This window comes from Apteryx mantelli, chromosome 21 (assembly GCF_036417845.1).
Source record: "Apteryx mantelli isolate bAptMan1 chromosome 21, bAptMan1.hap1, whole genome shotgun sequence".
In the NCBI taxonomy this organism is placed as follows: Eukaryota; Metazoa; Chordata; class Aves; order Apterygiformes; family Apterygidae; genus Apteryx; species Apteryx mantelli.
In genome coordinates, this window is record NC_089998.1 from 3,187,332 (window position 1) to 3,199,360 (window position 12,029).

A 12,029-nucleotide genomic window follows, 5' to 3' on the forward strand; every position below is an offset into this window, starting at 1 on the left:
CGGCGGCACGAAGGCGCAGCGCGCGCGCGCGAGCGAGAAGCGGCAAGTTAGACAGGAGTCGCTCTAAGGGAGACGGAAGCCAACCCCCGAATCCAGCTGTACTGGAAAAGCCCAAAAGCCGGGGTCTCCACCTGCACCCCGCGCGGCCCTCCCTACACCGACCGATCTGCCCTCGAGAGGAACCACCCCTACGCCAGCGAACCGCAGAAGCGAAACTCAACACAGCCGTCAGCGGAGAGACGCCGGAGAGCCCTCGGACGGCGGCTACGGCATCCCGCGTCGCAACGCTCGCGCCACGGCTCTTCCTCCGACCTTCCGACAACAGAAGCGTTTAACAGTTTCCCCCACCCTATCCCACTTGGCTGGAGCCGTTCGTACAGAGAAACACATCGCCAGGCAAACCACTTGCACCCTAACACATCCTGCTTTCCTGTTAAGTGACGGTAAAACGTTCTTTAGAGGAAAAGGTTAACGATGGCTTTACTTCTGAGCTGAGTAATGGATGGGGTGGTGATGACAGGGTGGTGGTGGTTGGGGGGGGGGTGTCTAGCTTTTCTCCTCCCCTTCTTAAAAAAAAAAAAAAGGAAAAAAAAAAAAAGGAAAAAGCTACAATCTTATAGACTAACCTCAGGAATATCAAAAAAGGAGCCCAATATTTTTTTTTAAGTAGGTCGCCACAGACCTAGTCGTTTACAGTATAACGAATGCGATTATTTCCTTCATAAATTTTAAATACAAGCAGAATAAAAATCACATTTTTTTCAGGCAACAGTAGCAGTTCAGTAGGTAAGTGGCTTGATCACATTTTTGTTTTGTATTAGTAATGCATGCAAGCAGCTTTAGTATTACAGATCCCTTATAGGTCACAAAACGTTTGCTCTCTTTATAAAGTCCCTCCGTAAGTACCATCTTGTCTTCTCACTGGAGTTTCTGGCCGGCTAGTGGAGCCCGAACCTTGTTCGAAAGGTTGTGGAGTGCTTTGGGTATCCGATGCCATCGCATCCGTGGCAGCTGCCTCTTGTATAACAGAGCCAGCCCCTTCGGCATCCTCACTCTGTTCAAAGGACTGGTTGGAGCCATTGCTTAGATCTACGTTTACTGTGTTAGTTCTCAGAGCTACTATAGTTCCTGACTCGCTCCTCCGTTCTGCATAGATGCGCTGCTCAAAGACCTGAGCAGTGTTGGGCTGGAACTCGGGATCCAGGGGGACACTGTTTGTGCTGGAGCCCATGACCGTGCGGTACATCTCCATCCCTTCCGGCAGCATGGACTTAATCTTCGGAAGCCAGCGCTTGCGGACTCGGCGGGCGTTGGTGCACATATCGGCTGCTATAACATTCATCTCGCTTTCCTTAAAGCTTGGGGCAAAATTCTGACAATACACTGCAAAGACAGGGATAATCACAACTGAGGATTCAGAGAAAGCAACACAAAGAAGGCCGATTACAGCCTTTGTCCCATCCTAGAAACATGCCACCACACTTATCATGTATGCAGGTGCCATCAAGCAGAGGTTCACAAGCGTGGCAGAGCTCTCTCAAAGACAGACTTACGGAAAAGGACTCCTCAGCTTGAAAGAGGGACAACTGGGAAGGGATACAACATGAAATCATAAAAATCTCAAGGAAGGGGGCTGGAGAACGACCACTCACTTTCTGGGGAACCACTGAACCCAGAGGTTATGTCTTCCCAAGCAGGGGACACAAATGCCAACCAACCTGTGGCCCTCGCTGCCACAGTATGTTGTGAGGGCTGAAAGTATAAATGGATAGAGAAAAGGTCAACACAAGCTCCTCAAAAGTAGATCCCCTAACGGCTCTTAGATATAGGGTGGTGCAGGCACAACTCTGAGAAGAGGGAACCTCAGAACAGCTCTCTGCCAGGAGGTGGAGATCGTACCTGAAGGACTATTCCCTGCCTGTCCCAGACTATTGCCTGCACGTCCCGCTCCTTGTATCGGACACTACAGAACTAAACAGCACATCATGGACCTCTGGCCTGGCCCAGCATGGCTTCTCCAGCATCCCGCCAGGAGAACATAACGTGGTGTAGATAGTGGATGAGACCAGCAAAGCCTCTGCTGCAACACTTTCTCCATGGGAGTCAAGCACCAATGGATAATTATCAGCCAGACTGTGCCCACAGGATATTTCTCTATAAAATTCATAGAGTAAGCAGCCACCTTATGCCCTGAAACACAACAGCATGCCGTAGGCACTGTCCCTGGACAAGGAAGCCTTTCCATCCTCTGAAACTATTCTCGAGGCATCGTGAGGACTAAGCCCAGCTACACCAGGCAGCACACGTGGTGGAGATGCCAGCTCCACTGGTGCAGTGGTGCTGGGCTGCATCCAAGCTGGGAGCCAGAGCAAAAGAGGCAATTGAACTCAACTCCTGCTGTGTATCTGAGGCCTCTTTGTTATCAGCAATGAAATGGGTAATATACCTTAGTAATCCCCAGATTTTCCTTGGCGCAGGAGACCATCTCACTGCCCCAAAGCCTGTATTGTGATTCCAGCACATTTGTGGCAACTGGAAAATATTGCACTGGGAAAATGAAGTCATGCCCTACAAAAGTGGTGGAAGATGCTGAGCATCTTTCATGAGTCAGCATGCCCCGGGGGCAAGCTGTTAACAGGGAGGGCTTTCTCTGGAGACCACCATACACAAACTATGGGCAACCACCAATAGCATGTTCCAGTGATATTGGCTTTGTACGCTTAACATGTGCCATTTTATCCCTTTTCTCCATGTGCTCCAGATCTCAGTCTGGCTGGAAGGCCCCAGCAGTTCAGCAGCACAGCAACAATTAGGGAGAGGAAAGATTCATCTTCCAAATCTTAAAAAAAAAGCTTAAAGTTTCATTTTCTAGTGCAATATTTACATACAGATTTACTATCCAGAATCCGGAGAGGGTGAGAGAACACGTTGCTTTCCACCACATATCAAGCATGTATTAAACGGGCTTCGCTGTACTGAACCGTCAGTGTTTCCTAAACCACTGAGCTCCTCACGGCCACCAGCAAGCACCTTTTGCCCTATAATGCGCTCCTTGTATTCAAAAGAGCGACTGCAATAGCCCAGTATTTAACCATTCGCTCTCTTGTGCCTGGTACAGAGAATAGTTATCTTCATGGAAGTAACAAAGTGCTTTTTGCCAACACTCATGGTCGTGCGCAAATTTTCAAAATGAAGGGTCATCCATCAGCCAGTCCTACGCATCCCAGACCTTGCTAAACTTAAGAGTGCCGTTTAATCATTAAAAACCCACAGGGAGCCTTACCTGCAGGACAGCAGGAGGGCTGTTGGTTTTAAAACAGCCGGTTCTGTTACACCATCAGCTCTAAAGCCGAGCTCAGACGCTCTATGGACAGACTAGATGAACCGTTTGGCAAAGAGTGGAACTTTGTCCAGGGCTCAAATGTTAAAAACAAAAGCTACTCTGGCTTTACAGACTCTTGTTAAAAAGATCGTGCAAAACTACTTGCAGCAGGGCTCCCGTTTTCCTTATTAAAAAGACGTTTATAAAACATATTGGAGGAAATAGACTGTAAAACTAACAGAAATGTTGACGGTGAGATCGCAAAAGCAGATTGTTCCTCGTTACGAAGTTTGAGGCAGCCAGCAGAATTCGTGATTCTCGGAGGCCCATTTACCATTTAAGAGCAACGACGACGAAAGCCCAGGGCACCGCGAAGCCCCGGGACTTGCCGGCCCGGCGCGGCCAGGACACGGCTGGGCCACAAGGAGCAGCGAGAGGTGCCGAAAGGACACGGCTGGGAGATGGATTTGAGCTGCACGCTCTGATCCTGTAAATCGGTGGCTTTGGCAGCTCCCTGCGCTCGCACGAAGCCGAAGGCGAGACCGAGCCCTAGGCCACGCGAGCCAGCGCACGCCGAGACGGTCTGCTTCAGCAGCAGCAGCAGCTCAGAGAGCTGCCAAATGCCTCACTTCGGCTTCCTCCTTCCAACAGCTATCAACAAAATAATTAACTGCAAAATTAACATTCTAAAACGTGGCAAAACAGATGAGTAGCAGTAACGTTTTACATCAAGATACTGCCAAACAACGGAAAAAAATTAACTTCAGACATAAAAAAAATTGATGATGCAAAAAAAAAAAAAAATTCATTTTCCTATAGCCTAATTTCACCATGTGGAGTTCCCGCTATTAGGCAACACAGCCGGCCTTCGCCGCTCCCATTTCAGCCCCGCTCTCGGCACGCTGCTCCAGCGCAGCGGCAGTGAACCTCTGCTTACGTTTCACGGCGTTGAGGACCCTGCTGTCCAGGGGCTTCCGGCTGGGGTCGCTCGTGGACGACCGGATCCCCGTCCCGCAGCTGTTGGCGAGCGTGTTCCTGCAAGAAAGGCACAGAAAGAGCCTTACGCCGGGGACAGCAGCCCTCCCAAGCCCTGCGAGGGGACACCGTCCTCTTCTCTTTAGCTTTTTACGGAGGAATCGCCAAGTTACGCGATTTTGAGACAAGGAATCAGAAAACCCGGCGTTCAGGTTAAGCCAACACTGAGAAAAAGCAGAGAGATCAGTAAAGCATATACGGAGCATGAAATGTTCACACACACATTATGCATTAATAGACTTAAAACACCAGGAAATAAATGGACCCCCCTGAGACAGCGTAAGCGGCAAGAGGACGTACCGATCAAAGAAAGTGGCCAGGAGACGTCTCAGAAGAACCTTATGCTTGACCCCAGCACACAGGTGGCAATTCATCAGCTGCCCCCGGGTGATGTAAACGCCCGAGCCTGCAACGGGTGAAGATGCAGAATTCGGAGTTAAACCCCTGCGCTGCGGACAGGCACCCTCTGAACCAAGAGCAAACTCCTCCTGCTCTGCTTTTCATCGCGATTACGATGTTAGGCAGTAGGAAGCGTGTTCTTCAGGTAGTGTTAAAAAAGCCCCAGAAGGTCAGTGGGATTTTTGGAGAAGCCTCATAAGAACTGCTATTGCAACGCCTCAGGGTCCTGGGAAGTCCCCGGCAGTAATAAACCCCTAATTTTACCCACACAGCAAGGATGTCTACAGAAATCAGATGAAAGACTCAGCTTTTATAAAAGGCATAAAGCACAAGGCTCTGCTCTATGATTTTATATATACATATCAGATTATTTATTCTTTCTGAAAAGAAAGTCCCAATCCACTTGTCCTTTTCTTAAGAGAAAGACTGCAGAACATACAACTAAAGAAAGAAAGAAAGACAGAAAGAAAGAAATAAAGAAAAAAAACTGGCTAGTCCAGAAGAGGTATGTATTTATGCTGCAGATCTAACTGTTTCCAAAAATCCTGGCCCATAACCTCTTGATACTTCTGGTGAAGTGGGAATTTTGCTTCTATTGCATAGGAACTGCTGACTTTGAAATATATTGGCTTTAAGGATGTTCTCGGGAAGAAAAAGGAATCCTGCCAAAGCAGCTCGGTGTGTCCAGAGGTTTGGAAGCAGATTCTCAGGGCTTTACAGCAGGTTTCTTATCCTTTCCTTATCAAGCACTTCTATTTCGCGCACGGCTTACAAAAACAAACCGCTCTCTGCCTCCGCATCTGCTTGCACAGGGAGGTTATTTCATTTTTTAAGCACACCGTTGTATGAGAGTTGTAAGGGTTTTGGTATTTGCTTTTAATTAAGATTAAATACTGGGTCATATCTGGATGCAGAACACATCGTCTTGAAGATTAAAAAAAAAAAAAAAAATCTCTTGGAGAAATAAAATTACCTCCTGAATTTCCAGGAAAGCCTACAGATTGTTCTTCTTAGTCTTGAAGATAAAGAGAGCTGAAGAGCACCGCAAAGCCGGCGGACTGGCGCCTGCGGAGACGCAGGGCAGCTCCTCCGGGCTCGGCACTGGCTCCCTGCTCGTCCCCACCGCAGGGGACGACCCCGACGGCCTGCCCCGCTCGGGGACGTTAACGGGCCCATCCTTCACCAGGTGATCGCTAAACTCCCTCCTGCCAGGGAGCAGAGCGTGGCGGATGCAAGCGCCGCTCGGGATTGCGGCGCATCCCCGCTTATCGCCACGCTCCGCTCCTAGCGCCTATCCATCAGTTTTACTAGGATCATTTCAAGGCTTGTTTAAGGCCTTCTGAGAGGGAGCTGCTGAAGTTTGCAGAATCAATTACGGCATGAAAAATCCGAGACAAAAGGAGATAACTCGGAATATCGAGTTTATGGAACTTCCACGGAAGGAGCCTTCTCCCCTCGACGCGGGGTTCAGCCGTCCCCATCGGGCTGCGCCACGTCTGCAGCAGTAATTAGCCGCCGAGCCTTTCTTCGGTAGCAGCATTTTACCAGATAAGCCGTCAGAGAGAAAGCTAGATGCTACCAAGGGTAACTTTGCTTTAATAAATAAAAAATAACCCAGGCAGCCACTATCAGTTAGAGATATTAATCTACTTTTTTTCCAGATTGAAAAATGTAAATCAAGCAGAGATGCCTCAAGCCAATTTGCAGCTCTCGCTGTGAAAATAACCCACACCACTTGATGTTTTTAAGAAGTCTCACATAAAATGTAAATGGGTACAAAATGAATATTCCAGATAAAATAAATACTCATGGTTTTATGCTGCGTTACCGTGTGTGCATTTTATTTCTACCATTGAAGAAAGCTTTCCTTGATCACACAGAAACCTTGCCGGGTATTTCTTGAAATTAAGATTCCTTCTAGAGACTGAAAATAAAACCATGCTACTCACCAAGAGATAAATGACCAGAAGGAAAGGACAACTGATTTGGATTGATTGCACTGCCACACGTCCTTTTTACGCCAAGTGCTTTACAGATATTAATTAAAGCTCAGCAGTCTGGGCAGCAGGTAAGGGATATCAGAGACAGGGGGAAAAACAGCTGCTCACAACACGGTGGGGTATAAACCGAGAGGACTACCGCAGCAAAATGAAGCTGAGGGCAATCCGTAGCCGCAGAATATAATTATTCAAACCGGAATTTGATGGGGGCACCGCAGGGGAGCATTCGCCCTAGGCGCTATGCTCCGGGGCGCAGGGGGGCTGCAGGAGGACCAGGCTGCCGTTCTGCGGCCAGCGCATTTCGTTCTCTAGCCAGGTCTCCGCCACCAGGATCGTTGAAAGCTAAGCGGCACCATCTCCCTCCTCCGGCTGCGCGGAAATCCGTTATAGAGGAGTAGCGAATTTTCCAGTCATTGTAAATTCCCCCCAAACTGAAAAAATACGGCTAGATGGAAGGACCAATCAAAATTGGATATGGAAATTTTTGACAGTTTAATAACACCCCCAATTTTTAGAAGATTTTGAAGCTTTTTTTTAAAGCTTCTTCGCTGACACCAATTTTATATACACTGCTGGATAAAGCTTATAATGTGAGGACTTTCTTCTTTTTTTTTTTTTCCCTTAAAATCTGTGCATCTAAATCAAAATACAATTGTGATGCAGCCCACACCAATCAAGAAGAATACAAGCTGAGGAATTCAATTAAAATGCTAAATTAATTCAATTGAATAAATCCTGTTAATGACACGTTTTTCTATCAGCAAATTAAAGGAAATTTAAGTTTTTTTTTTTTTTTTAAAGATAATTAGTGATGAATAATCCAAAAAGACATAGCAAGGGCATACAACATGTAGGACTCCAACAATGGTGCAAGCAAGAGGAAGGACGCATTTCAAGAAGGAAAATATCAGTGATCTCCAGCCATCCTCAAGCAAAGAAGAAGTTACCCCCTTAGTACCTGCGACGAGCTCAAGTTTTTCTCCAGGATCTCCCTCCGAGTAGAGTTTTGGGTGACAACGATATCCGATTTGACTGATGAGACTGGCTGGGAGAGCGACTAGATCCCGTCGTATGAGGACGCAGGAACGATTCTCTAGTGGAATCTGCTCTGGCTTTTCTTGAGCAACTTAAAAAATTAAAAGGGAAAACCATTAAAACAGTTTATTATCGGAGACACAACATTGACAGCAGATCAGATTTCAGCTCTTCCACGTTGCTCTGGGAACTGCTTTGCCCTGCAGAAGTGCGGTCACCAGACAGGCAAGGACATGCCCGCGCTGGGCCAGGGCCATCGGCTGTTGGAAGGTTTTTGCACACAGGGCCTTTCTTTTCACTGCTCTCCTTCATGGTCTAGAGCAGCAGCCTTTGTGCTTGGATTCGGCAAGAGGGACTCTTGGAACCTAATTATGCTTTAACTTTTCCTAAGTTAATCTTTTTTGAAAGCAGGCAACTCTGCACATCTGACATCATTCCTGAAGCGAGGCATCCAGAGCTGGCCTCCTCCAAACACCTGAAGAGGTGTCATGCTAACTCAATGGGTGTTTCTAAACCAGGCAATAAATTAACCGGGTTTGATAAATATCTGCTTCAGTACCACAGCTACTTCTCTTGCTGTTTTTTTCTTCTGAAGCCAAAAGTCAGGCTTTACAGGTACACACTACACCAAGAAAGGTCAACGGAGGCAACTCACTACCATCACACCCACCAGTCATCTCCCCAAAGCTGCAACGCGTCTCCGGAAACGCCTTCCCTTACTCTACCTTTTGGAGGCTAGCATTTTGTCTCAATAACAAGAAATATCCCAACCAACCGACCAAAAAATTTCATTAAGCTGCAGCTTCAAAAACAAATTACACTGCACTCCTAGGACACAGCTGTGATTTCACTTAAAACATTCCCTTACATACCATTAATGGAGCCTGCCACTGCCTATTAGCAAACATTAATGTTGAAAAGCTAAAACGACTGAGTTTTACTACTAACACTGCACAATTCTGGGTTATGTGAGCATACAGAGGATTAGCTTTCTAAAGCACATTTACAGTGGAAGTCCACAGGCATGCTTAAAATTACAAATCACAGCAAAATAGGACTGACATGGGTGTATATTGACTACAATTGCACTAGTACGTATTGCGAGCTTTTACAAATTTTGAATTGCATCCCAACTGTATAATGACCTTTTCTCCCAAGAAGGGTTGATAATGCAGCAAGTGCTACGCGGAAAATCAAATCTAGCTCAATGCTGCACTATGTATGAATAGAGATATAAGAAAAGAAAAAACAGCAATTAGAGTTTCTGAATTCAAAATGTTTCCTATTTAAAAGGTGTCTTTTACTGCAGTTATTTTGATATTCTGGAGGCCATTTTTCAATTCTCTAGATAAAATAACAAGTTTTGCAAACTTGTTGCTGCAGTAACCAAGCGGAAATGCCTCTTTTACAAAGGGATTAGTGTTCTAACTAGGACATGCCCTGCAATATTGCATTGTTCTGCGACTTCTTATTGCAAGGCACAAGGCTGGAAACATCCCCACCCTCATCGCTCCCCTCCTTCCCTAGAACGTTAGAGCTGCTCTGAATACTGATATTTTGCAAAACGGCAGCTAGGCACAGAGCTTTTTAAAGCAAACGTTTCAGGAGAACCATCTCAGCATCGGCATGCCTCTTCCCTAGCAAAACCGCACGGCGCCCGGGCACCCAGACGGCTTGGGGCGTTCTTGAATGGTTAAGGACCAACGATGGCAGAACAGTTCACACGATGCTTTAAAACTAATTTCTCTTGCCATCGCAGCCCCATTATCTATGCAAAGTGAAAGCGCTTTGTAGTGCTGATGGAGTCCCATTTACATACAGAATTTTTCACCAACTGAAATATTTCCCCATTTAATAGCTCTTACAGGAAGTGCTTCCGAGCATTTGGATGCTCTGCGTTTGGGGGCTGGGAATCTCGTGCTCACGCAGCGGAAGCACCTAAAAGACCTGTTACATTTCTGGTGCTCTCAAACAGTGAGAAGCAGAGTATGTCAAATTAATTACTAATATTTTCCAGTGTAAGCTCATCAAAAGCAGAGGGGCACTAGAAATGGTATTAATTTGGGGACATAAAAGACCAACAAACGGCCTACTCCGCTGTCCCTCATAGACCTTCTGGTTTTGGCAAAACATGTTCACAAAAGGAGGCTATAAGGGTACAAAGGCCATTGCAAAATAAATGCAAATCTTGTGTGGGAAGAGGAAACAGGAGCTATTGGAGGACACCTCATTAAGCATCCAGTTAGAGTCCTCTCTGCCTGTTTCTCTATTACATATAGACTGAACTAAAAGTTAAAATTACACAGGCCATGCATGACCTGGTGCTCTGCCTATCAGTCACAGAAGCCAGACCGGGATGTCCAAGGTCTTTAACGGAGGCAACGACAGAACGGTGAACCATGCTATTAGGGGTACACAGATGCCAACATTTGGCAACGGCGTTTTGTGCTAAACGTGTGTTTCTCAACTGAGAGGTCGCAGACAGAGACCAAGATTAGGCTGTATTATTTCATACGGCCTGGGTTAATTGCAGGCGAGCTTGGCAGGGGAAGCGGTCCATCCATCACCACTTAAAAAACTGGCAGACCTTAAGCTGTTCAAAGAGGAGGACTAGAAGCTGAGCACACTGGTACTGATACTCAAAGAGTTATTTTAAAGGTCTCCAGTTATTCTTTTTTTAAAGGTAGAAAGGCTGTATGTCTCCAGGGAAAGCAGTCTTGCAACCAGTACACCAAATGATACATTTCACAGTAAAAGCGACAGGCGGTGGGTCCGCACTACTCCTTATCTAATATTTATATATTCTGAACCAAAAAGAATTTAGACTTGAGACCGAAATGGAGATTAGTCACTGTTCTGATCACACAGACGTGTCTTCAGATGGTTTTGCTGGACAAAAAGCAGCATCTGAAGGAGGCAAAGCTAACGCGGACCCCACACAGTATTAGTAATAGTTGCATTATCCTTTGCACTTGCACCGAGTTTTCCGGCTGTGGGTTTCAGGGCACATTGCAAACACGGCTAAGCACCATGGAGCTCTGGGGCTCAAGAGGTCGAGGGACCTTTTCCAGCCCAGAATTGCAGATTTGGCAATACTCTGAGTTCAGCGGGTCCTGCCTCAATCCTCAGCCACGTCAATGTCCTATCCACTTCTTATCAAAATGACTGGAACTGAAGAAATTAAACATCTACAGCATCCGACCAACAAACAGCTACGGCGAACAAGGACAAATCTACTCGCTTTACTGCTCGTCGTATGCAAACACTCAATAAATCCCAAATTTGGGGCCAAACGGATCCTGATGTAGCAATAATGAAGCCTGCAAGAAAAAGAGCAGAACAACTACTGGATTAAGGCTAACTTCCTAGGGAAATTTCAAAGAATTTGGTGTCAAGCCTGTTTCCTGAAAGAAAAGCAGCTTTTCAGGAAAACAATACTGACGTACTGAACTCCACATTGAGAAGAGCCAGTGACAGCTCCGCCTGGAAAAAATTCTTTGCTTTTGAAGACATTTCTTTCTATACGTGTGGGGCCACAGAGAAGTTAACATTTCATCTTTGAAGACAAATACTTCATGAGACAAACTAAGATTTGGGCTAAAAAAGACTAAGCCTAATTGAATCCACTATTATATTTTGGTTACATCTGTCCTACTGGCTTGCTGTCTATAAGTCTCTCATTAAATAGGGGCATGAATCATTTTTGGAAGTTGTTTTCATTAAAGCATTAGCACAAATGCAGTGATACTGAACAAAAATTACCAGAGATTCAGGCCTTTCCATGCTACGTCAATTCAACAGATACTAATCACCGCGCACAGAACGGTTACATAAAGCAGCAGCATACAAGAGACACTTTGCTCCCATGTTTTCAAAGAAAGCAAGTCTGTTTGGCCTTTATGCTCTAAAGAACAGGATAGTATTCGCTTCTAATTAATTTGTATCTTCAGAGGGCAGCAGCTCCTTTCCTTTGAATGCAAGGGCAAACAATGTGAAGTATTGTTTAACACGGTTTTGTTCCCGACTAAGAAAGGAGCCTACCAGCTACCAGAGAGACGGGCAGGAAATCATTAAAAAGCGAGCAAAGATAGCTACAAGTCAAACGCTGATATATTTTATTTATTCAAGTATATACTTTGATCTGAAACTTATACGGATGTTGTAGCTCGCAACAACTGCTTTAGAAGGGGCAATGCCCCAGGTTTTCGGCTAACGAGGCAGTCGCAAAGCGGCTCAGG

The 12,029-nt window shown here is 46.0% G+C and overlaps 1 protein-coding gene across 1 annotated transcript in view; it reads right to left on the reverse strand.

Annotated features, from left to right (window-relative positions):
* Window positions 1–710: 710 nt before the first annotated feature.
* NACC2 (NACC family member 2) overlaps window positions 711–12,029 on the reverse strand; it is a 55,024-nt gene continuing 43,705 nt past the window's right edge. The window contains exons 3-6 of the mRNA XM_067308924.1: window positions 7,715–7,882; window positions 4,658–4,763; window positions 4,260–4,357; window positions 711–1,383 (exon numbers count right to left, since the gene is read on the reverse strand). Coding sequence (XP_067165025.1) covers window positions 884–1,383; window positions 4,260–4,357; window positions 4,658–4,763; window positions 7,715–7,882 — 872 coding nt within the window. The 3' untranslated portion in view covers window positions 711–883. The remainder of the gene's footprint in view (window positions 1,384–4,259; window positions 4,358–4,657; window positions 4,764–7,714; window positions 7,883–12,029) is intronic.